The sequence below is a fragment of the Barbus barbus genome, assembly GCF_936440315.1.
Source record: "Barbus barbus genome assembly, chromosome: 10".
NCBI classification, from domain to species: domain Eukaryota; kingdom Metazoa; phylum Chordata; class Actinopteri; order Cypriniformes; family Cyprinidae; genus Barbus; species Barbus barbus.
The window spans coordinates 21,516,982-21,543,000 of NC_136738.1; the positions used below are offsets into that span (position 1 = coordinate 21,516,982).

Here is a 26,019-nt window from a genome sequence, read left to right on the forward strand (position 1 = left end):
ATTTGATCTTTTTCAGACTTATTAATGCTTTTACATTGTGTCCTCAAACAAATTTAGCTGTAACCTTTACTAGCTATGCACTGTAGGTCGCGCAAGCTGGGCAACCCAATCTCGCATCCCGTGACAATTGCGCACGCAAACCCTCTTCACAATTAAAACACTTACGTCAGTAGGCTAACTACGTGACCGATGGAAAAATGAACCAATCAGAGGCCAAGGAAAGCAACCTCAGCCAATGAGATCGCAGGGCGGGTCTCCGAGAAGGCGGGTCTCCGAGACGGGAAAACAGTTCTCGACGGGAGGGGAGGCGAAAGAGAAGAGAAGTGAAGATGGCGAGAGGCTCCCGGTGTTTGAGAAGAGCGGTAGCAGAGTGTATCAGAAACTTGCCGTCCACAGCCAGTCGAGAAACACCGGGCAGGAATGGAGTGAGGTAATTAACGACGGTTTAATGTTTGGCACTGTCTATGTGCGATTAAAGTGATTAAGTAACTCGCGAGCTGCTTTCGTTAGTTGGACGGTTAGTTTCGCTCTTACAGCTGGAGCGAATTTAAGGCCAACATGACAAATTTGTGACATTAAAGCCTTTATTTATCGGCCAATAATGTATTAAAACGTATGACGTGCTCAAATAAATATGTTAAAAAAAACTTTAGGAGTTTAACTGGTTGCCAGATAGCCTAATAAGTGACCGTGGCAAGGTTAAGATATTATATAATTGACCAGGTGTATCTGTTAAAGGCTTTTCTTATTTTTTTGAAAAATTTTCATCAGCTGGTGTTTAATCAGATTTATGTTATTTGTTTATTTAAAGTCCCTTTTAACTCCAAGTGCGTTTTAAGGGGGGGGGGGGGGGGGGGACTGGTGTTTATTCAGAATTATTCATTTATTTAAGATTAATTAAGCTGCAGATTAAATGCAATCAGATTTTTTTATTAGGGAAATGCAAAAGAAAGTTTTGACACTGATCGTGTGTGTATGCATGCATGTGTGTGTGTATGTGTGTGTATATATATATATATATATATATATATATATATATATATATATATATATATATATATGTATATGTATATATGTGTATATGTGTGTGCGTGTGCATGTTTATGTGGTTTGAGGACACAAATTTGTATAATGACATGGTTATGACAGAGGTATTACAATATGAAGGTGGTTTATGAGGACACTGCCTATGTCCCCATAACTCAAAAGGCTTAAAAACATACTAAATGGTGTTTTTTTGAAAATCTAAAAATGCACAAAGTTTCCTGTGAGGGCTAAGTTTAGGTGTAGGGTTGGTGTAGGGCAATAGCACACAGTTTGTTCAGGATAAAAACCATTACGCCTATGGAGAGTCCCCATAAACCACAAAAACCAACGTGTGTGTGTGTTTGTATATATGTGTGTGTGTGTGTATGTATGTATGTATATGTGTGTATAGTACAAATGATTTCATTAGCAATTCTTTCCAAACACCTTTACAGGTATGCATTTACAGGAGTCTGCAGCATATGTGACATCACAAGCCAAGCTGTGACTTTTGTCACCTGTGGCTAGGGACATGGTGTACCTCAACCAAGTGCTGGGCAGCCAAATGCTATAACTCCTTTGGCATAAGGCCATGTCAACTGTCTGATGGTGACTGTTCTGTCACCGTCGGCTGTTACAGTTACGCCATGCTTGACACCTCTTGGCAGCTCTTGTGCCGACATGAATAAATTTGGCTGCCATTGAGGAGATATTGTGCCATTTATAGAGCAAGGCCTCATCCCCTTGAGTTTCAGATGTGTGTGTGATTGATCCGACATGCATCAGACCCATTTGACGGGATGGGGTCTTACTACTGCCCTTGACTTGTTTGTGGTGGTCAGTGATTACTTACATTTCACTGCTGGTTATACTCTGTATAATTGTGTATGTGACGAATAAAAATCTTGATTACGCTCTCCTTATGATTTGTGTCTTGACAAATGGAGGGCAGGTGAACATGTCATGGGATGCCTATCCTATCCTGTGTTTCCTTTAACCCCCGGTCCTGCCGCATGAATGCATTGCTTCATAAAGTTTTGTAGTTAATGATGAACTGTGTAAATGAAGAAATACACGTTCCAATGCACAACAGCTGGCATTGTGGATTGCTTGTGTGGTCTAATTTGTATGGCCGGTTGCATCACAGTTGGCTTTTTTAAGCTCCTCTTTAGCATTTCAAAAGCTTGTCATTCAGAGCCTTTGTAAATTCAATTAGCCAGTGCATAACAAAGAAGACAATACAGAAAATCCTTACAGAAAACCCTTGAATCCTACATCTTGCATATACAATTTGCACAAAGGTGTCATATAGAGTATTCTATGTAAATTCCATTCAACTACGTCTAGGCAACGCATACTTGCTATCACATGCTGTTTGCATTTGAGAGTTTAGGTTTCTGTTAACTTAGCTGTTGTTGAATAAGAATTGAAATACCATTTACTAACAATTGTTCAGTTGTATGTTAGGGATACCTCAAATTTAGTAGAAGATGTGTGTATTGTAGTGTTTCTTATAGTATTCTGTTTAATATACATTTGAATTTTGTTGAAATCATTTTACAGTTTATTATAACATATGAACAACCAGTCATTAAGATACTGATTTAAGTTTCACCAACACAATCTTAATTTCACGAAACTTGCTTCAAGTTGAGACAAATATCACTGAAAGTCATGAAAACTTGCAGTTCAGTGAGTGTTTATTCAATGAAGGATTCGTCAGACGGTCTCACTGAGCTGCCTCAAAAGAGTTGTTTCATGAAATGGAGTGATTGCACTAATTGTTTGTGTGGCCTACAAAAGACGACTCCATAGAAACGTATCAATTTTCCAATAGTCTAGTCTTTTTTTAGTCTGAAAAGGCATGTTATTGGCTTTAGTTTAAGGCCAAAGTGTAATTTTTACTAATCTGGACAAAAGGCTTCGTCTTGATTAAGAGTCCTAATCTTGTTAATTGCACACAGTTATCTGTGTGTTTCATGGGTCCTCTCTGCTCTTATCTGACTCATAGGAGACGTCAGCTATCTTAAGACATCCAACAAACAAATAGGGCCTAAATCATTACAAGTACACAAAGTCTCATGCAGCGTCTATGCTGTTGCTGAATGACATACTTTCACCCTGTTTTGTCAACAGATATCTGTCTTCATGTGGGATACTGATGACCCGGGCGCCATCCCTCTTCAGGGCTGTGTCAGGTCGTGCTGTGGTGGCTCCAGCCAGGAGCTTCTTCAACTTCTCGGAGTCCTTTAACAAGAGAAAGGAGTACTCTGAAAGACGTATTATTGGGTATGTTCACAACCAAATTGGATATGGTGCATGATCTTTTCCTATTTTTCATTTTTATTGAGGCCCATGATTACTTTAGCCCCAGTGTCCCTGCAAATGTTGTTTATGTAACAGGGCATGGGAATAATATCTGGTGTCAGCTTTATAGGTATCTTGGGTTATTGGAGTATGGATCTGTACCGGTTACACACGTCATCACAAGTTACTTGGGAACTGCTTTTGAAGCCTGAAATTTTAGAGCAGAGGGCTCAGTCCAGATCAGCTGTCCTGCAGAATTTAGTTCCAGCGGTAATACAGCGTGTGTGCACATACTGAATTTGATGAACATGTCTGCTCTCACTCATTTGACCTATGACATACTAACAACAACCAAAACAAATCACTTGGGTGTCATTAAACAACTACTTGAAATGCACCACCTAGCTCACCGTTCTCCCCGCTTTTTAATTAATTATATATTTTACATTTTTTTTATATTTATTTAAAAGTTTGATGGTTTGTTTATTAAATTTGATAGTTTCCTTGGCCATATGTAAAATGTCCTTTTCACACTTCAGACTCTGAGAACATACATTGTTATCCAGGTTTTTTTTGCATACTGTGTCAGAGAAAAGTGTGCATATTCTGATATTCCTCAAGGTGGTGCCACTTTGTTCGGACGCCATCCAGGTCGCGCCGCTAAGATTGTGTTTTTATCTACTTTTCTTTTTACACATCTCACATCGGCACTGATCACCTATAACAAAGAAACACTTTTGGACATTGGAAACCGCTACACCAACCTCTTGATGACGTTGACTGGGACATGTTCCGGGCGAGTTCTTTTGACGTCAGCGAGTTCACGGATGTAGCATTAAGCTTTGTAAACACGCTAACCGAGCAAGCTACAGAAACAATAAAGATAAGGACATTCTCCAACCAGAAACCGTGGGTGGACAGAACTATTTGTGCTGTGGTTAAGACACGCACTGCCACTTACAATGAGGCTCTTCTGACCGGGAATATGAGCGAGTACAAAGCATCGTGCTATGCTCTTCGACGCGCAGTAAGAGCCATTAAACACAGATACAGAGAGAGAATTGAGTCTCATTTTCAGCTCAATGACTCTCGACGGATGTGGCAGGGACTGAGGACCATCTGTGCCTTCGGAAACTAATCCTCCGCGGAGGTGAGAGCAGATCCGTTGCTGGCCGACGAGTTAAACACCTTCTACGGCCGCTTTGATTGCAACGGCCGTCCAGCGCATCAGGAAGCAGCAGGCAGAGCTTCGATGATCGTGTAATCACCGTGTCGGAGGATGAGGTTCGGAGGGCGCTAAAGAAAGTGAACGTCAGGAAAGCAGCTGGACCTGATGGGATAACCGGCCGTGTTCTGAGATCCTGCGCTGATCAGCTCGCTGGTTTGTTCACATCTATCTTTAATGAGTCCCTTGCTACCTCCGTGGTTCCCACCTCATTCAAAAAATCCGTAATAATCCCTGTGCCTAAGAACAATAAACCCTCTTGCCTGAATGACTATCGCCCAGTTGCCCTCACATCTATAGTCATGAAGGTTTTTGAGCGACTTGTAAAGAGCCACATCTGCTCCTCCATCCCTGATACTTTGGACCCTCTTCAGTTTGCCTATTGCTCAAACAGATCTACGGACGATGCCATCTCTCACGTCCTCCACTCTTCCCTCACATACTTGGACAGCAACAATGGGAATTATGTAAGGCTGCTATTCATTGACTATAGCTCAGCTTTCAACACTATAGTCCCCATCAAGCTGGCTTCTAAACTCACAGACCTCGGCCTAAACTCCTCACTCTGTGACTGGATTCAAGACTTCCTCACTGGCAGACCTCAAGTGGTGAAAGTTGGCCAGTTCACCTCAAACTCCATTACCCTGAACGTAGGAGCCCCACAGGGCTGTGTCCTGAGTCCCCTGCTCTACTCTCTCTACACGCGTGACTGCGTGTCCTCTCACAGCTCCACATCTATTATCAAATTCGCTGATGACACTGTGGTTCTGGGCCTCATCTCCAACAACGATGAGACCGCATACTTGGATGAGGTAGAGAGACTCACATCATGGTGCCAGGACAACTGTCTCTCTCTGAGTGTGAGCAAAACTAAAGAGCTGATCATGAACTTTAGGAAGAGACAGCAGCAGCCCTACACTCCTCTTATGATCAGTAGGACCCCTGTGGAGAGGGTGAGTAGCTTCAAGTACCTCGGTGTAAACATCTCTGAGAACCTGACTTGGACTACACACATCCAAACACAGGTTAAGAAAGCCAGGCAAAGACTGTACCATCTGCGACAGCTGAGGAAATTCAGGGTCTCACCAGCAATCCTGAAAATTTTCTATTCAGGGACCATAGAAAGTGTATTGACTCAGTGCATCTCAGTGTGGTATGGAAACAGCTCCAATCAGGACTGCAAAGCACTACAGAGAGTTGTGCGCTTAGCTGAGCGCATCTCAGGGTCTGCTCTCCCCTCTCTGCAGGACATCTACCTCAAACGCTGCAAAAATAGAGCTGTCAAAATAATCAAGGACTCAAATCACCCTGGTAACCGTCTATTCACTTTGCTTCTATCTGGTAAGCGCTTCCGTAGCCTGATGGCAAAAACTGAGAGACTTAGAAGGAGCTTCTTCCCCCAGGCCATCAGGCTCCTAAGCTCTAACTCTGTGTCATAACGTCACTTGACTCCATGTAAATATCACTATATCAATAAGCTATTCATATTTTTTTCTTCCTCATATGCTGCTATTTAAATACCCTGTACAACTTTTTTGCACATTCTTTTGCACATTCCCATTCCTGTTATATTACTATTTATGTCAACAACATACTGACCTGCACATCTATATTTATATTTTTTTATCTTTTTTATTCTTTTTATTTTTTTCTACTTTTCTTTTTCTTAATATTTGTCTATACAATTGCACTGTCCTTGGAGCGGCCCTGACTTACATTTCACTGCTGGTTATACTCTGTATAATTTTGTATGTGACGAATAAAAATCTTGAATCTTGAATCTACAGGAAAGGTCTTCAAGAGCAGGATTGCAACTAGTCTTAATTTCCCTTTGTATCCTTGGTATTTAGTGCTTCAAGCAAAACTCGTATTGGTATTATTTAGAGATTTTGTCAAATCCAGTGATTAGTTCTTGCTCAAAAGCCTTGTTGTAGCATCCTTGTAAACATTCAGGGCTCCAGACAAAAAAATCGAGTAAGGAGCCATTGGCTCCTATAAAAGAAAAACTTAGGCGCCAAATTATTTTTTTAGGTGCCACAGAATAAAAGTGGTTTATTTTATTATTATCATTTTATTTTTCCCCCTATTTTAACATTTCAATCATTTTGTCATGTTTATGTCTTATCTTTTCTAGGCTTTATCAGCATTTTAATCCATCTTGTAGATGATCAGGTCGACCGGGGGACTAAGGTTCACTTAAAGTGTGAATTAAATGTCTTTTACAACTTGAAATATACAGTCACAAAGAATTGTTCGTTACACAGAATCTGTACCAATATCATGGACTATACGCATCACTTGGCAACTGAGTGCAGTGCATCCTATAAATGTTGTCACGTCTTTCACACATTCAGTCTGTTTTTCTTCATTAGTAAAATGCAATTTTATAGGAGGAGTTGAATCATGTACAACAGAATAAGTAAAAATATTAATATGCAACAGCGCATGAATATAGCAAAACGCTCCTCTTTATAGTTATTTTTCTAGCTGACTGATGAGTTTATGGACACTGAGTGGTTATTCTGAGGTAAATGTATTACAATGCAATGTTTACAAGCTTTATACATTTCCTCAGTTTGAAACACTGAATGAGCTTTTACATAAAACATTTCAGTAAGTTGTACTATAGGCTTTCTTATTGCCTACCTTTTGATCATGTACATTTCATACTATAGTAGTAAATGGAAATATATAATGGGTTCACTTGCTGCTTTAACTGAGGTGCTAAAGAGATCGCGCCTGAGCATTAAGTGCGATACTCTCCGCTCGCGCGATCCGGACGCATACACGGACCGTGTGGACGCGGGGAACTGGTGTTTATATTACCCAAAGTGTGCGCTTGTGGTCCGCATTAAAGAGCACCCAAACCGCATCATTTGAATTTCGTAGCATTTTAAAGCTGATACTTTTTTTTATTAAAAAGTAAGACAGCACAAAGCTTTTTGCGATTACTGGATGGCAAGTGCTCTTCAAATAACAGGACGTCCATGCATTAACAGAACACAGCATAGACTAAGATCTCGATAAGAAGATCTGTGATATTGAAATTAGCTGATAATTAATAAAATTATCCATTGCTTTCATTGACGTGAACTCCGTTATATTTGCATATGAAGCGGGAATTGAAGAACGGATTTATATCCGTTTTGCGAAGACACATTTATGTGGCCAAGTGTAAATGGGGAAACGTTTTAACAAATCATATAGATATCCGATCAGAGAAAATGCATGAAGTGACCAGGTGTAAACAGGCCCTTTCAGGTCTCTCTCACTGCGTTCAGCAGACTGTGTGCGGCAGAGACGAGGACTGTTTGAAACTCTTTTCAGTAAAACTTTGATGCGCATCGTCTTATGTAAGTTTAATAGTGAACATAACAAAAGATGTGAGCGCAAAACAATCGGGAAAAAAGTCCTTTCATGCAAATTATATATAGTCGCCAGTGGCGACCTCAGCAAAAACTTCACTCGCAAATTAATATTTTTGGTCGCAAATGCGACCATTTTAGTCGCAGTTTGGAGCCCTGACATTCCTTCATTTTCAGGGGCCTGTTTCATAAAACAAGTTTACCAAATAAGACAGGTTTATTTTAGTTAGTCTGACTTATTTTGAACCAAATCAATGGACAATACGCCAGACAAACTGAAATAAACCTGGCTTATTTGGTAAACTTGTTTTATGAAACAGGCCCCAGGTGAATGATGAGCCCAGACTGCCAAGAATTATATAGAAGCCAGTTAATCCAAATGGTTTTTGGACTATGATGGCCATGTTTGTGTGTGGTACGCATGAGACGGTCAGTGAGTGGATTATAGGTGGTCTGTGGTCATGTTGTCTAAACTGAGTCTAGGTTGGAAATTGATCCTACATGAAGGTGGATCTCCAGAGACACAGTTCTGGTAACCAGAAGGTTATAAAGAGTAAACTTCATCCCCGTTGTGCCCTTGTTGACTAAACCCTACTTTGTTAAAGGGGAAAGTCCTTTTAAAAAAAATTACTGTCAGTAGCTTTGGATAAAAGCGTTTACTGAATGACAACTTGAATATCCAGGAACAGAACTATGCACCTATATAGTAAGCACATTTTCGAAAAGCTTATATTTGATGGATTGTGGCTAACAAGCAGGCAGTGAGGGACTTGAGATCTTATCTGTTATCTTTAACATGAAGGTCTTAACATGCTCAAAAGTGAGACCTTGAAACTTAAGATATGTCCATGTTTACCTCTGTTGTACCTTGTGTACACATCTGACGGTAAACAAACAGTGTTTGACCTTTCTTCTGTCTTTATTCCATTGTGCATTGACGTCCAGCAGTGATTCAATCCCAAACTGATATAGAGTGCCGTGTATCCAGTGAGGTTATGAGCTGCCATGACTCCAAAGTTAGATTAATAAAAAAGGTCATTGTACTCCTCAGATTATAAATGCAGACTCAGTGTTGTGGCATAATAACTAAAGCTTAGGGCTGGTAATTAGAAAGTTTATGAGCTATCACTATTGTTCCCTTGAGCACTTAACCCTGGATTACTCCTATGTATTCCGTATACTGTAAGTCACTTTGAGTTAAAGTGTCTGCTAAATGACTACTTGCTTCCATAGAAAGATCCTACCCCCCTAAGAAGTCTACTCCCAAAACAAAAATTAAACAATTTGTTGTTAATGTCATTTGCACACAAGACACCGTTGTATTGTTTTGGCTGATTGTCTTTTCTGTGGCACACAGGTACTCAATGCAAGAAATGTATGAGGTTGTGGCCAAAGTAGAAGACTACCTGCTGTTCGTGCCCTGGTGCAAGCGCTCAGACGTTGTATTCCGCCGCTCTGGATTTTGCAAGGCCAAGCTGAGTGTGGGCTTCCCTCCTGTGGTAGAAAACTACACGTCGCTCGTTACTACAGTTCGCCCGCATTTGGTCAAGGTATGTACAGCACTTTATTTTCTTAAGTGGATCTATTTTATGGATTGATGGCAGACCAATACTTCATAATACTTGTGTTGTCAATCAAGTTTATTAGCTGAAAGTTGTTTTTAACTCCATTGCTTTTTTGCATCTTCAGGCATCTTGCTCTGATGGAAAACTTTTCAATCACTTGGAGACGGTGTGGCGCTTCAGCCCTGGTCTTCCTGGCTACCCCCGTACATGCACCCTTGACTTTGCTGTGAGTATTACAAGCACAGTCTGGTTTATCATCCTCAGGTGAAGCTGGAATGCGATGTACAGGTGCTGGTCATAAAATTAGAATATCATGAAAAAGTTTATTTATTTCAGTAATACCATTAAAAAAAGTGAAACTTGTATATTAGATTCATTCATTACACACAGACTGATATATTTCAAATGTTTATTTCCTTTAATTTTGATGATTATAACTGACAACCAATGAAAGTCCCAAATTCAGTATCTCAGAAAATTAGAATATTGTGAAAATGTTCAATATTGAAGACACCTAATATTGAAGATTAACTCAAAACACCTGCAAAAGCCTTTAAATGGTCTCTCAGTCTAGTTCTGTAGGCTACACAATCATGGGGAAGACTACTGACTTGACAGTTATCCAAAAGACGACCATTGACACCTTGCACAAGGAGGGCAAGACACAAAAGGTAATTGCAAAAGGTCATTGCTAGAGGCTGGCTGTTCACAGAGCAAGTGTCCAAGCACATTAATAGAGAGGCGAAGGGAAGGACAAGATGTGGTAGAAAAAAAGTGTACAAGCAATAGGGATAACCGCACACTGGAGAGGATTGTGAAACAAAACCCATTCAAAAATGTGGGGGAGATTCACAAAGAGTGGACTGCAGCTGGAGTCAGTGCTTCAAGAACCACCACGCACAGATGTATGCAAGACATGGGTTTCAGCTGTCGCATTCCTTGTGTCAAGCCACTCTTGAACAAGAGACGGCGTCAGAAGCGTCTTGACTGGACTGCTGCTGAGTGGTCCAAAGTTATGTTCTCTGATGAAAGTAAATTTTGCATTTCCATTGGAAATCAAGGTCCCAGAGTCTGAAGGAAGAGAGGAGAGGCACATAATCCACGTTGCTTCAGGTCCAGTGTAAAGTTTCCACAGTCATTGATGGTTTGGGGTGCCATGTTATCTGCTGGTGTTGGTCCATTGTGTTTTCTGAGGTCCAAGGTCAACGCAGCCGTCTACCAGGAAGTTTTAGAGCACTTCATGCTTCCTGCTGCTGACCAACTTTATGGAGATGCAGATTTCATTTTCCAACAGGACTTGGCACCTGCACACACTGCCAAAGCTACCAGTACCTGGTTTAAGGACCATGGTATCCCTGTTCTTGATTGGCCAGCAAACTTGAAAACCTATGGGGTATTGTGAAGAGGAAGATGCAATACGCCAGACCCAACAATTCAGAAGAGCTGAAGGCCACTATCAGAGCAACATGGGCTCTCATAACACCTGAGCAGTGCCACAGACTGATCGACTCCATGCCACGCCACATTGCTGCAGTAATCCAGGCCAAAGGAGCCCCAACTAAATATTGAGTGCTGTACATGCTCATATTTTTCATGTTCATACTTTTCACTTGGCCAACATTTCTAAAACTCTTTTTTTTTGCATTGGTCTTAATTGATATTCTAATTTTCTGAGATACTGAATTTGGGACTTTCATTAGTTGTCGGTTTGTGTAATGAATGAATCTAATATACAATTTTCACTTTTTGAATGGTATTACTGAAATAAATCAACTTTTTCATGATATTCTAATTTTATGACCAGCACCTGTATATTTAAACTTTAATATTAAATATTAATATTAAGTATATTTAAGGGTGCTTGCCAAGACTGCTTATACTTAAAGAGGTTGTTCACCTCTTTAGAGGTAGTTCACCCCACGTCATTCGCTCACCCAAGCCAAAAGACCTTTGTTCATTTTTTAAATACAAATGCTATTTTTTATGAAACCTAAGATTTCTGTCCCTCCATTAAAGGGATAGATCACTCAAAAATGAAAATGTTGTCTTTAATTACTCACCCTCATGTCGTTCCAAACCTGTAAGACCTTCGTTCATCTTTGGAACTCATTAAGATATTTTTGATGAATTCCGAGAACTCTCTGACCCTCCCATAGACAGGAAGGATCCTAACATGATCAAGGTCCAGAAACGTAGCAAGGACATCATTAAAATAATCCATGTGACATCAGGGATTCAACCGCAATTTTACGAAGCTATGAGAATATTTTTTGTGTGCAAAGAAAACTAAAATAAAGACTTTCTTTAACAATTCGTCTTGTTATTGGTGAGTATCACATATACGTAAACAACGTATATGCAACGTATGTATGCAGATTTGTTGTTTACATTCAGATCAAAGCGTAAACGGCGTATCCCCGTACGGTGCTGCTGACACAGAACAGCATAAGTTGTGTACATATGTGATGCTCTCCAAAATGGCGCTATAGGGTGACATGGAAGAGATTAATTTTGTTGAATAAAGTCATTATTTTTGTTTTACGGCAGCAAAGAAAACGGTAAAACGCAACTGTTTCACTCTTGGGGAGTGTTCCTTTAAGAACCAGGGAGGTTTGAATTCCGTTCACCTTCTCTTGTATTTCTGAGAAGTCTTAAAGTAAAGTCCTTTGAATGATGACATTTGATTCAAAGCAGACATTTTTTTTAAAATAATTTTTAAAAAGACTGTGTTGTGGGATTTATTGTGAGGATATAAAAGATCTACTCATCCCATGAAGAATTACTAATACTGTAAAAGAATCAGATTTTTGTCTTGATTATGCCATACTACAAAAACACTGCTTGGAAGATTTAATGGTTACATAATTTTTGCGAGATCCACCAATCAATTTCATTGCTTCTAGAGTTTGACTGTTAAACATTTTTTGTAATTGTTGTTTATAAGTCATCACACTGACTTTCACACAAGCTTGTACCATCATTTAACAACCTTAGAGCTTATGTTAGGTCTGTCTTGAAAGGTTTATGGGTTTTACATATGGAACCCTAGCTTTTTAAATGTCAAAGTAAAACTGTCTGTGAATCAGTTTGTGAAACTTCTACCAAATGTTGATTCCCTGCTTCTGTCTGTCCCTAGATTTCCTTTGAGTTCCGCTCACTCCTGCATTCTCAGTTGGCCGCAGTTTTCTTTGACGAGGTCGTGAAGCAGATGGTGTCGGCCTTTGAGCGGCGAGCGTCCAAGCAATACGGCCCGGAGACACAGATCCCACGCGAACTGATGTTCCACGAGGTCCACCACACGTAGTTCATTCCACAGCTTCAGACGGATGGGGAGGGGGTTGTTGTTCAGGGAACGGGGGGGTTTTATTGAAAGCATACATTTAGAGTATTACAAAGACCGTTGAGAGAGCGGGAGCTCTGTGTGCCTGAATATCGTCAGTGCCTCGTCCAAACAAACCAGTTGATTTCATTTTTTTTTATGCTAAAAAACAAATGGGCTGGATCTTTTCATGGAGGGCTTGATTGTGCCCACTGAGCCCTGCTCCACTACCTCCATTTTAACTTTTTAAAACCCGCTATCAGTATGGCACCTTGAGCCTAATATATTTTTAATATGAGGACCTTGAGATGGTTTTTAAAACAGCTGCCAAAAACAATAATGGCTACATGAATGGCGCAATAGACAAAGGTCATGGGTTTCTTCGAGAGGATGTTATTTTGAGAGATTTTATGGAAAGATTGCCATGTTACACAGTTTATACGACAGGTGAGTGATGTATTTATTGAAAAGCTTTTAGGTGATCTTTTATGATTTCAAGAAAGGGATGAGGAGACTCAACTTGAGTGCGTGCGGAAGACTGACTGTTGCTGCAGCCAAATGCACAAAGTGCTATCAGGGTATCAAGGCTACACACTGGACTCAGGTCTGTTGTATTCTTGCATACCAGCACAAAAAGGGCATGAAAAATAAACGCTAAGAGGCCCCCTTTCACCACACTGCCTTGCGTTATACCATTTTGCACAGTTTAGTCCTGGCAGTGGTGCTCCAGTTCACTCCTCAGATGATTTTAAGTCTCCAGATTAAAGTTTGCCTTTGTCTCCTTGAGGTGTGCAATATGTTTGTATGTTGTTAACAGACTGTTCACCCATCTACGATATCCACTGCTTCTAAAAGGGCCCAAACTCTGGGAAACAGAGTGGAACGTAGCAAACTTTTCCCAGAGCTCTCATCAGATTGTAGTGAGGTATCTGTAGACACAGACCTTTAAAGATTCCAGTCCATACCCTGCTCGCTTCCACATGCTTATTGCCTTTTACAGAGAAGGTTGCATATTATTTATCATTATCTTAAAAACATGTATACGAGTATCCTGTATTTATTTTGGTTATGGGTTAACCATGTGTACATATCCAGTGTAAGACCACAGACTAACTTGAGTGTACAATTGAGCTATAAAAAACATGGATAGTCTTTTCTTTCTTTTTTTTGTGGGGTCTCTTTTTTTGTTTGTTTTAATTGAGGTGTTTTAATGAGTGTGTTGTGGGTGAATATATATCCTGCCTGCATGGTTTATAAACTCTTTTTATATGTAAAACCTAGCCTTGTGTCTGTTTGTTTATCAACATCTGGTTCTGACTAGTTTCCACACTTAAAATAGGGTGGTCATGTGAGGGATAATATTAGAAGACCTCTGAGTAACCTGTGTCATGACCTCTAGTGGCCAGTGACAGTGATGGCCCTGAGATCTAATTACAACTCTGGTTCTGTTGGAATGAAATATTAGCATTATGCCAAATGTGCAGGATCTACAGTATGCTGCATACCACTATTATCTTTAAATAGTATTTAAAAGTATAAATACTTCTCACAGAATGCATCTGAAAGAAATACTAATTAATAGTATGATTATATTATTTCAAAATAGCCATTGGAAGTGTTATTGTAATCTGAAGGAACACATTCATAAAATATTATTGGTAACTGATTATTGAAAGTTATTAAAACTGTTTTAAATGCTCTGTTATAATGCTAACGGATCGTTAATGTACATTCAGATAGTAAAGTTATGAGCATTAATATTATTTAACCTCTATATTTTTTATCATCATCAGCAGCAGATCTTTTACACACAATTCATTGTCACTATGTGCTTTCTTGTTCCAAAAAAAAAAAAAAAGTATAAAATGAATGTTTTGAGCATCTTTGAGTGTAATTAACAGCCAATCATTTTTTACTCACTGTAATTTCAAATGTGAATGCAGCTTGAACATCAGACATGCTACTTTAATTACTTATTAAAAGATGGTGGTGTTGTATTATTCACATAATTGTTAACGACTTAAGACTTAACATGAAATCAGAATTAACCTATTTTTTAACATGTTCCTGGTCCTCTCAGTACGTATGATAAAGAAACAAATGTTTGTCTTTGTAGTAGTATAAATGTAGTTCGATTCACTTCTAAGACAATAGCCTTTTCAGACGTCACCGAGGCTGCTGATGTTTCGAGGGGAGTAACTTAGTCTGGAATGGAAAGCCCACTTTTCACAATCCAATCAATTTTCAGTTGTGAGTACCATTTTATGCCGAATTAAAATGCGATAACTTTCACTGTTTTAAGTTGATTTATACAAATATTTTTAATGTAAAATATACCTGAGAAGGAAGCCACTGATTGGCTAAGACATTAACAGGACACAACTCATTTCTTTGTGAACACTCAATTTTATTAAATAAAAAATACAGAATTAATGACTATATTGTACAAAACATTGTTGAATGATCATTGTTGCACATTCAGAGAATGTAGCTTTAAAAACAAGTAATTCTTTTAATGGACAGTTTTTTTTAAACACTATTTTGTACCACTACTCAAAAGTAACGATCTTTAGAATAACTTCACACTAATTGTATTCATTATTTCGTTGGGCATACACTTGCATGGCTGTTGTAAGAACTGCTATGCAACAAGTTCGCTCATCCCTCCACTCAAACTTCCTAACAAACTCTAGGCTTGACCAAAAGATGTTCGACCCTCAGATTTTAAAGGGAAAGTTCACCCAAAACTGAAAATCGTCAAACAAAAGAGATTTTGAAGAAAAAAAGTGCCTCTCCAATGTGTTGTTCAATGCCGTTTAGGACCTCTCTGACTTTCAAAATATTATATATAGTGTTCCAGAGAAAGAAAAAAAACAAAAACAAAGTCAGAGGTTTAGAAAAACAAGACGGTGGGTAAATGAGTAAATTACATTTTTTTTTGTTTGGAGTACTATCCCCTTAAGAAAAGAAACCAGGAACACATTATCACACCATTTTTTTAAGCTGATATAAACATTACTATTCAGTGAGAAAAAATTAAAGTAACAAATGAAGGCAAAACAAGTACTTGCTTCGTCACAGCTGTGTAATCCTCAAATGAGGGGTTTATTTTTATATGAACAAATGAACAGTGTACAAAAAAATGAACTGATCAATGAAGTGGAATTATTATTTTTTTAGATACAACTGGTCAAAGTTCCTACTACTTTCTTGCTCATGAAGACAAACTTTAACCTGAACATCTGGCTTTTAAAGCCCCTACAGATGGTCTGATTCAGAACCAGCTATACGCACAATGACATTCGTACAACACAACAGCATGACAGTATGCAATATGTTAAATGCACTTTCCCATTAGACGTTGGTGAGCACAATGTTATAGAACAAAGGCAGACAGACTCTCCCTGGTCACATTATCAAGAACTTGTCTTTAAAGCGGTAGGGTGACGTCTTCAGCCATGAGTAGAGAGATGAGATAGGACATAGCGGTGGAAGGATTTCTTTTGCTCCATGATCAGACCACCAGCACTCAATTTCGGCAGGTTTTACCAAGTTGAAAGGGAGGGGCAAATCATGTCCCCTGCCCACAACCCTTTCACTAAAGTCAGTGTAGATCGGTTTAGAATCCCATTCCTCCCATGCCTCCCATTCCACCCATTCCTCCCATTCCTCCAGCCGGCATGTCCTTCTCCTCCTTTGGTATTTCGGTGACAACGGCTTCAGCAGTAGACAGCAGAGATGCAACACCTGCAGCATCTAGCAGTGCAGTCCTCACAACCTGCAGGGGGAGACAAAGACAATGCACTTATTAAACAGAGGGTGCATTATGTTTTTGATAGGCATGCACCAAGATTACAATTCTGGCTAATACTGACAAGTCAATAATTCTTTTAATTTCACGCCCAATAACTGAAAGGCAAATATTAAAAATCAAACTATTTGATTAAAGTAAAACAAAACTAAAAATGATTTAAATGCTACAAAATAATTTAAGCAGTACATTATCATCTATTAGGCATTACAACAAAATATAAAAATATATTAAAATGTGATGTCAGTAAGACTTTGTTTTAAAGAAATAAATGCTTTTAAACAAGAAGGCATTAAACTGATCAAAAGTAAAATTAAAAACATTTATACATTTCTTTTTCAAACAAATGCTGTTCTTTTGAATTTTCTATTCAGAGAATTCTTTAAAAAAAATTATAGTATGGTTTTCACAAAAATAATAAGCAGCACAACGGTTTTCAAAACTGATAATAAAAATTTTTTGAACAGCACTGTATATAATGTAGGGCAGTACTGTAATGATATATCATGCATGTCAAGATATTAATTAACAGAAACCACTCATTGACTGATTTAACATGATAACTTAGAAGTTTGTGAACCCCAAATACACACCTTTGTGGGGTCAATAATGCCTTTTTCGACCATGTTGACATATTCTCCATTCATAGCATCATATCCAATCTCTGGAGCGCTCTGCAAGATCTTCTCCACCACCAGAGAGCCCTCAACTCCTGCATTCTTGGCTATAGTCATTGCTGGAATACGAAGCGCTCTGCGAATAATGTCGATACCTTTAAGAGCAAAAAAAGTCAAGTTTGGGGAAGTTAACAGAGGGTTATTTCTTACAGGACATCTGGAGGATGAGATCTACACTTCAGTTCTTACCAATCTTTTGATCCTCATTGACTGGCTTGATGTTGTCCAGGGCTGGGATGCAACGCAGCAGGGCACATCCTCCTCCAAGAACAATTCCCTCCTCCACAGCAGCTCGAGTGGCGTTCAGCGCATCAGTGACACGGTCTTTCTTCTCATTCACTTCAATGTCACTTGTTCCTCCAACCTAATAAAGAGAATGATTTTTTTGTCATTATGATGGACACATTAAACTAACAAATGATGATATATTCTTCCTGCTTTTATACCTTAATCACAGCCACTCCATCAGAGAGCTTGGCCAGACGCTCGTTGAGTTTCTCCTTCTCATAGTCACTGTTTGTGCTCTCCAGCTGTTCAGCGATCTCATTCACACGCTTCTCAATGGTTGCTGGATCACCACGGCCTTTGAGGAGCATTGTGTCATCCTTTGTCACAATGACCTCGCCGACTCTGCCAAAGTCATGTGCCTGGATATCCTCAATGGCCAGACCCACAGCCTCATCACCAAACACCTGAAAACACAGGTCAGGTGTGTTAACAGACTTTATCATGTTATTATGGGCAATGGCAATTACCTCAAGAGATGATATATGCCATAATGCAATATGTTAAAGCAGAGCTATTAATGTAATGAATACAGATGAAGACAAAAGCTTAGGCACATACCGTGCCTCCAGTGGAAATTGCCATATCCTGCAGTTGGTTTTTCCTGTTGTCCCCGAATCCTGGAGCCTTGACTGCAACGACCTGAAGTCCAACCTTCAACCTGTTGGTGAGTTTTAGCATTGACCTTTAACCCAGAATCTTTAAATAACAGCTTATTCTTAAACCTCAAAAGGACCATACCTTACAAAAAAGGTTTACTACAGTTGTTACTTTGATATATCTCTTGCAATTTACTGTAGTATTAACCAATGTCATTAAGAAAATAAATATAATATTTTTAAGAATAAAAAAGACAAATATTTTGAAAGCTGGATTCTGAAATAATCCAAATTTATGGAAATCAGTTTTAATAAAACCGTATTCTAATTCATGTTTATCTATTCCATGCATTTCTTGCAAACTTCTTTTTGTGCTAAGGTTTTAGAGACAAACCTGTTGAGGACCAGAGTGCTGAGTGCCTCTCCGTCCACATCTTCAGCAATGATGACCAGAGGCTTGCGATGCTGGTTGGCAAGTTCCAGTGCTGGCACGATGCTCTGTACGCTGGAGATCTTCTTCTCACTCAGAAGCAGGTAAGCATCTTGGAACTCACACTTCTGGCCTGCAAACAGAGAATATATGCTGTTGTCGTTCCAACCCTAAACGAATGGTTCACCCAAAAATGAAAATTGTGTCATCATTTACTCACCCTCATGTTGTTCCAAACACAAAAGAAAATATTCTGAAGTATTTTGAAGAGCTAAACAGTTGTTGGTCCCATTGACCTCCATAGTAGGGAAAGAAAATATTATGGAAGTCCATGGGGACCATCAACTGTTTGATTACCAGCATTCTTCAAAATATCATCTTCTTTTATGTTCAACATAAGAAAGAAACTCGGAAACAAATACGGGTTTGTAAATGATGACAAAATGTTCATGTTTGGGTGAACTATCCAATTCATACTGGTACAAACACATGAGCTTCTATTACAAAATACACACCTTTAGCTGTGTTGATGAAGTACGGAGAAATGTAGCCACGGTCGAACTTCATGCCCTCAATGATCTCAAGCTCATCATGTAGGGTTTTACCATCCTTTAAACAAGAATTACAGCCCAAGTGTGAGGTATTTTAAGGATCAAACCATCATTCCACCTGTTCTAAATACTACTTCTACGGTAGCAGCCTACCTTCACTGTAATAACACCCTTGCGGCCCACTTTCTTCATAGCATTGGAGATGATGTTACCAACTTCAATGTCTCCATTGGCGGAAATAGTGGCCACCTACACCAAAGAAAGATTGTCAGAAACAAAAAGTAAAAAAAACTAAAAAAAAAAAAAAAAACTACCATATTTAGTGCACACTTTTAGGGAACTTCTTACCTGAGCAATTTCTTCTGGTGTTGTGACCGGCTTGGAGAGTTTCTTGAGTTCATTGATGACTTCTTCCACCGCCGTCATGACTCCTCTACGGATCTCCACAGGGTTGGCACCTTTGCTGATGGTGTCAAATCCCTCCTTGGCAATAGCACGGGCCAAAACTGTGGCCGTTGTGGTGCCGTCTCCAGCCTCCTCGTTAGTGTTGTTGGCCACGTCCTGTACTAGCTTGGCCCCGATGTTCTTATACTTATCCTTCAATTCGATACTTTTGGCAACTGTGACACCATCTTTGGTGACTTTGGGGCTGCCCCAGCTCTGCTCAATGATAACGGTGCGACCCTGAGGGAGAGAGGCGAATCTAGTTGTTCCTGCCATTAATGATTACAAATGTGACTTTAAGAGGAGTAACATGTGTGACTCTGGACCACAAAATCAGTAGCACGGCTATAGCAATAGCCAAAAATACATTGTATGGGTCAAAATTATTGATTTTTCTTTTATGCCAAAAATCATTAGGATATTAAGTAAAGATCATGTTCCATAAAGATATTTTGTAAATTTCCTACTGTATATATTACAACTTATTTTTTGTTTAGTAATATGCATTGCTAAGAACTTAATTTGGACAACTTTAAAAGGCGATTTTCTCAATATTTAGATTTTTGTGCACCCTCAGATTCCAGATTTTCAAATAGTACATCAATACAAACCATACATCAACGGAAAACTTATTTATTCAGCTTTCACGTGATATTACAAATCTCAATGTCCAGGGTCAAATATCTGCTGTTCCTCTGGCGACTGATTAAGCTGAGCATACCTTTGGTCCCATGGTGACGGCCACAGCATCAGCCAGCAGGTCAACGCCCTGAAGCAAGAGGGCGCGGGCATCTGCTCCAAACTTGATATCCTTGGCATATGCACGGGTCAGGTGTGGGGCCAGCGCCCTGCACACTGGCCTCATCTGTTTCATTACACTGGGTAAACGCAGCATTTCTACAAGAAAGAGTAGATGCAGAACATTTTTTTTTATTGATGATACAAGTAAGTTCCACATCATCAGAATAAAAAATAAAGATAACACTCCAGTCATTTAGACCAGGAGCCCCATTGTCCACAATTTGCATGGGCCTTTTATCCAGTTGTTTGTGATTTACTGGAAAAGGATTAGGAATAAGGATTTTTTTTATTCTTCAAAACTTATACTTGATAAAACATTTTATAGCTTGGCATGACTAGAGAGAAAAAATTACATTCCCACAAGATTTTAATTTGCATGATTTTTTTCAAATCTAGAATGAGGCTCTTGTGTATTCATGTTTTCCAAGGCCAAAGGAAGATTAAATAAAATAAATCTATTTATTTGTAATTGTTTTGTCGGAATTTTCTCCTGGTTCCCTGATCGAGAACAACTAATTTAATAACAGATAGCCCCGCCCAAAATCCATGGCATTGGCTGATGTTGCCAGAGAGCCGTTTATGATTGGCTGACAGAACTCTTCTGTACTCTTTTTTTCTTTTTATGTAGTCACATACGAGCTTGATTTCTCATAATTTTATTGATATCTGTCAGGCAGTAGAGACATTTTGTGCATGGTATTCAACCCCCTTCCCCACCCAAGACACTGAAAAAAAATTCAAGTCTTGTGTTGAGGTCACATGAGAACAAATCCGGATGCCAAAAATTAGTCTTTGCCCCCACTGGTCCATGAAAGCATTATATGAATCTTTGCCCGATTCATTCATTCATTCATGAACTTCTCATCATCATATTTCGTGTTCAAAATATCAAGGCTTTCCGTTAAAACATGCTTTAGAAAATACGAGGAGATAATCATCACTGGCATAATTCACCTGGACAGTACTACAATGTTTCGAAAAGCGAGATCATCAACCATAAAAAAGAATGGAAAATGTTTTAAAAAGCAATGATAACTAAATAATTTCACTAAACTGAAACGAGTTAATGTTCATGTAAAGTCCTCGAGCTTGTAGTGGTCTCTCATCTCCCCCACGTGTGTTCAGGGCGTCACAAGGTCAAATGATCCCTTTCATCCCCATGCGTTCAAGTTACAAAGTTCCCGTGGTATTCCTTTTGTTTTAGCAAAACTAACCATTGTAGCCCTGACACCGATTAAATGTGTAATAGATAACAGGAGTAAAATTATTAGGCCCCGATATCATAGAATTTGCTATAGTTAGCATGCAAGCTATACATCACCACTATATTTCAGTTAAGACTGAGCTTTATTTGTTTGCTAATAAAGAAGTAGTCAATAAAGCAGATTGAGACACCGATGCATTATAATTATCAAGCAATGCATGTGACATGATAATATATTTATTGTATTCATGCCAGTTACTCTAATGAGCACCATCAGCATCTGCCATAAAAGTATAAATGCTCTAGAATACGATAGGATTAAATGACAGCTAATTACACAGTAAACATGCACAATGTTATTTTACAACTCTGACAGCTATGGCAGTACAAAATTATGTTACATATCTGCCTCTTTGATCTCATTAATCTTTATATTACCAGGCCAATAAATAGCGTTATGCAGTGTAGTATGTTTATAGGCTTTTATAAATGAGTATAATGCTATAATTGACTTACTGCAGAATGATCTGGAGGTGAATGAAGGGAAAGCGTGTCCGTCAGTACAGTGACTGAATGATATTAGAGCTGAACTAACGTGTGTTCTTCATCCGGGTAACCTCCACCCGCCCTGACATCTGAATAACCCAATATTCTCAAACAATAGATACTCATCAAGCTCTTTAATAGCCTTCATTTGCTTTGTGTTTCAATGTCTTTCAACATATTTCGTTCACACTGAAGGAACATATGAATAAAACATTAAAATAGCTCATTATATTGTTGTTATGCTCGTTCCGGGGCGTCAAATTCGAGAATTTTCGCAGATTCTATTGGAGAAAAAAAGACGTCAGAGGTCAAGATTGTGCAACAAGAAAAGCTATTGCATTTTTTAAAAATTGATTTAGTTTAAAGTCTTATATATTATCTAATATATTGATTTATATAAGTCAATAAATTCCTATTTATGTTGTATAGTTATTTATTTAGTATTTAGAGTGGGTTAATATTATTATTTATTTATCATTTAGGTCCCTATTTAGGTAGCTTTTTCTTTTGTTATTTGTAATCAACAAGGCATTTGAAACAAGTAAAAATAAATAAATTAAAAAAAAGATTATATATATGAATGTCTTTGTGTAACGTTTAGGCGATCGAGGAATATTCTAGATTGCGGGACGGGGGTCGGGAAGGCTTAGTTTTTGGCGCATGCGCAGTGCCCTTCCAGACATTTCTTCTTCACGTGGATCGCGGTAGTGAAGTGGTCCAGTGTGACTGCTACTCTGTCGGACGCGCTTTTCATAAAGATCAGCAAAAATGGTAAGACGCGTAATATGATTTATCCAGCTGCACCATCTGAATGACTTGTTTCTATAGTTAGTTGATTTGTGTGACTGAGATAGCGCAATGTATTATAACCCTCCATCAGTTGCAGCTGCAAGGTCACGGTTAGGAATGTATTCGTGCTCTGAGTTAATATAACATATGCGATGCGAGGCGAGGCGTGTTACTCAGTGCACGGAGTGTTTGTGAGAAAGGTGTAAAATAAGTGGGTCGCTGTGAGCAGGATTGGTGATTTCACAGGGAACCCGGTTTGCTATCATTAAATCTTAGCAAATCGCTGGTTTACAGACAAGTATTGTTTAAAAAGGTGGTATATTTATTTTACAACATATACGGTTTTATTTGATATGACCGTGTATATAATGATAATTTCTGTTCATGCGTATAAAGTATTTGTCTTGCAGGTACTGTCACATCTTACATGTGAAAACTCAATATATTTCATGAATCAGGTTGTCACACTCTGCTAGGCTCCAAGATCATTTCAACCAATAGCGTTTCAGCAAGATATGAACTTCCGGGTCATTTTGAATGGAGGCGAACACGTGTGCATGTACAGTAACTCTGATTATTTTGTTTTCAGTTAGATTCAGGCATAGAGATTAAATATTGTCTCAAGCGGGGTTGACAGATTATTTGTTTGTATTAACCTTGTAATAAATTGCTATAGCATAATACTTAAAAATGGTTATACTTCATTGGCTACCAGAAATGAATGAAAGACATTTGTGACATGGATTATGAATGTATTATGAGGCCAGATGAAACGCACAACTGATTCATTCTAGAATCTTCTACATTCCAAACCGTTTAGCCTTGGGGGGGGTTTATCATGTTGCCTGTCCTTTTGTCCTTCAGCAGCATAGTAAACATTTACAAAACCTCCAAACTTCTCTCCTCCCCCACATCAACCCTCAACATCTCCTGTCCCATCTACCCTCCCTCACACATGACCTTCTCTCAAGGTCACACACACACATCTGTTCGGAGACAAGCAGCTGCACTTGTCTTTGAAACTTTGTGAACAGTAATGGCCAGTGTTTTTTTCTTTTTTCTTAAAGGTATCCATTTTAAATATGCATCTGATTTAGTAGCCTAAAATTTGTAATCTGTATGGGAGGTAAACTAAAGATTTAAATAAATTAACTGAAGTCAAGAACTTACAGTAGTGCATTTTAGGAAAGCATTATTTAAAGGCCTGCTTTTAAAAGTGAATGTAACCATAATAGTTTTTGACTGATTAATATTATTTGAACATCTTTGGGCATAGATTTACAATATAGCAAAAACTGTAGAGGAAAAGGAAGACTTGGGGAAAAAAATAAAAGGAACCAATTTTCTTTTTAGTCTGCAATGCCCCCTTGTGGTAAAGTTTTGTAGTGTTGCAAAACATGCATAAACTATTTCTACACTGTACTATGTATGCCTTTGCCCCAAAGCAGGCTTTCCGGAAATTTCTTCCCATGTTCGACCGCGTGTTGGTGGAGCGGTTAGCTGCAGAGACGGTGACAAAAGGAGGCATCATGATTCCAGAAAAGTCTCAAGCCAAAGTGTTGCATGCTAAAGTGGTGGCAGTGGGTCCAGGATCCACCACCAAGGTAGCTTTTTTTTATCAAATCATATTTTATGATCTGATTTAAGCGTTTTCTTTACAGTGTATGATATGCAGGCTGTCTGTCTTTCAGGATGGGAAAGTAACACCTGTCTGCATCAAAGTTGGGGATAAAGTTCTGCTGCCGGAGTACGGAGGAACAAAAGTTGTTCTTGATGATAAGGTAATGATTGCATTATAAGATGATTGATTTTTTGTATTCCTATGTATCTCTTATTATTAGTTAATACATATCCATTATTTAGACTATTGTAAAGCTCTTGGCATGTTATTATAGACTTTAGTCAGGTTATATCCCTGTGAGGTATAGTCTTTATAATGGCATGCACTGTATAAAGGTTCTAGATTACATAATTTAAAAAAAACTAATTAAGTTGATTTGAACACAGTATTTCTATTCTTCACAGCTTTGTTTTCATTCCTGTCAGAAATGAAATATGGTGCTATCCTGACTAAGTTCTATAGAAGACATGTAACCAAATTATATTTATAATTTGTATAATAGTGACTTGATTTTACAATGGCCATTTTTTCTTTTTTTTTTCTTTTGTAGGACTATTTCCTGTTCCGGGATGGAGATATTCTTGGCAAATATGTAGAATGAAGTCTGCTTGTTCAACCATCTGTGTCATTCTGGAGTCCATAGAGAGATTGGTTGTTTCATGTTTGTTTTCTTTGTTTCTATGTCATTCAATTGTAAATAAGTATGATCAAGTTTTGTTTAAAATAAAGTGATCTTGATGTTTCATCTTGCTTCTTCATGGAACAGTTTGGAAATGAACATGTGAATGTTGAAACATGGATATGGACTGTCTAAATTGTGCGTATTAGGATACACACAAAATTAATTGCAATTACTTTATATTCCATATTCATGAATGGTCTGGTCAGGTGTGAATTCTTTAACTCTTAACTTTGTAGAAGATTATAATGGAGTCAGATGGATTTTTATTATTAATTATTTTTAATTGTGATTATAAAGTAATTAGTTAACTGATTATATGGTTTGAAAATGAATGTTTTACCAGACAAATGAATAATGTCCTTTGAATTATGAATATGTGCTACAGGATGTGATCAGAAGGAATAACTAAAATAATAATAGTACAGTGCCTTCTGAAAGTTATCCAGACTCCTAGACCTTTTTATCACAATTATATAAAAAGTGTTTTTCAACTGCCATGACATTTTTATTCATTAAAAATTATTCAAAAAATGGCTTTTTCTTATTTGACATTATTTAAAATAATATGTACACACATTATTAATGAATGGATGTAAGAAAGACAGAAATGAAAATTTGGTAGTGCACTCTTGGAAGCTTGGTTCACTGCGGCTATTATTTAAATATTTTTTTAAAAAGTGCCAAAAAATAAATATGAATGGGCTCAAGGCTTTGTGTTTGTGCAAGAAGGTCTTTGAGTCCTTAAAAAACATAAACAAATGTAATGGCTAAT

At 38.3% G+C, this 26,019-nt stretch overlaps 3 protein-coding genes across 4 annotated transcripts; 2 read left to right on the top strand and 1 right to left on the bottom strand.

Annotated features, from left to right (window-relative positions):
• The first annotated feature begins 280 nt into the window (after positions 1-280).
• coq10b (coenzyme Q10B) lies at positions 281-14,650 on the top strand. Its single transcript, XM_079426891.1, has 5 exons — positions 281-430; positions 3,163-3,315; positions 9,281-9,473; positions 9,613-9,714; positions 12,625-14,650. Exons 1-5 carry the CDS (start codon positions 330-332, stop codon positions 12,790-12,792), a joined length of 717 nt encoding a protein of 238 aa, XP_079283017.1. The 5' UTR covers positions 281-329; the 3' UTR covers positions 12,793-14,650.
• Positions 14,651-15,199: 549 nt separating this feature from the next.
• hspd1 (heat shock 60 protein 1) lies at positions 15,200-22,239 on the bottom strand. The gene is made up of 11 exons (XM_079427690.1): positions 22,126-22,239; positions 20,326-20,501; positions 19,509-19,844; positions 19,314-19,409; positions 19,125-19,218; positions 18,574-18,742; positions 18,142-18,241; positions 17,742-17,987; positions 17,485-17,659; positions 17,212-17,390; positions 15,200-16,585 (listed from the first exon to the last, which is right to left on the bottom strand). The coding sequence occupies exons 2-11, from the start codon at positions 20,497-20,499 to the stop codon at positions 16,427-16,429; spliced, it is 1,728 nt and encodes a 575-aa protein (XP_079283816.1). The 5' UTR covers positions 20,500-20,501; positions 22,126-22,239; the 3' UTR covers positions 15,200-16,426.
• A 587-nt stretch (positions 22,240-22,826) lies between these two features.
• Positions 22,827-25,782, top strand: LOC306876477 (10 kDa heat shock protein, mitochondrial-like). Of its 2 annotated transcripts, none has more exons than XM_079427673.1 (4): positions 22,827-22,926; positions 24,390-24,548; positions 24,636-24,725; positions 25,116-25,782. In XM_079427673.1, exons 1-4 carry the CDS (start codon positions 22,924-22,926, stop codon positions 25,164-25,166), a joined length of 303 nt encoding a protein of 100 aa, XP_079283799.1. In that variant the 5' UTR covers positions 22,827-22,923; the 3' UTR covers positions 25,167-25,782. The 2 variants fall into 2 exon arrangements, with proteins under 2 accessions (XP_079283799.1, XP_079283800.1); XM_079427674.1 differs by having other exon boundaries at positions 22,844-22,926; positions 24,393-24,548; positions 25,116-25,772.
• The last annotated feature ends 237 nt before the right edge of the window (positions 25,783-26,019 follow it).

What these genes read in the sequence shown, in the direction of transcription:
- coq10b (XM_079426891.1), top strand. Translation starts at nt 330, where the DNA reads ATGGCGAGAGGCTCCCGGTGTTTGAGAAGAGCGGTAGCAGAGTGTATC. An exon ending in CCGGGCAGGAATGGAGTGAG is followed by an intron (nt 431 to 3,162) that starts GTAATTAACGAC and finishes TTTTGTCAACAG; the next exon opens with ATATCTGTCTTCATGTGGGA. An exon ending in TTCGCCCGCATTTGGTCAAG is followed by an intron (nt 9,474 to 9,612) that starts GTATGTACAGCA and finishes TTGCATCTTCAG; the next exon opens with GCATCTTGCTCTGATGGAAA.
- hspd1 (XM_079427690.1), bottom strand. Translation starts at nt 20,499, where the DNA reads ATGCTGCGTTTACCCAGTGTAATGAAACAGATGAGGCCAGTGTGCAGG. An exon ending in CTTCATCAACACAGCTAAAG is followed by an intron (nt 18,743 to 19,124) that starts GTGTGTATTTTG and finishes CTCTGTTTGCAG; the next exon opens with GCCAGAAGTGTGAGTTCCAA. An exon ending in CAATTTCCACTGGAGGCACG is followed by an intron (nt 17,988 to 18,141) that starts GTATGTGCCTAA and finishes CTGTGTTTTCAG; the next exon opens with GTGTTTGGTGATGAGGCTGT.
- LOC306876477 (XM_079427673.1), top strand. An exon ending in GTCCAGGATCCACCACCAAG is followed by an intron (nt 24,549 to 24,635) that starts GTAGCTTTTTTT and finishes TCTGTCTTTCAG; the next exon opens with GATGGGAAAGTAACACCTGT. An exon ending in AAGTTGTTCTTGATGATAAG is followed by an intron (nt 24,726 to 25,115) that starts GTAATGATTGCA and finishes TTTCTTTTGTAG; the next exon opens with GACTATTTCCTGTTCCGGGA.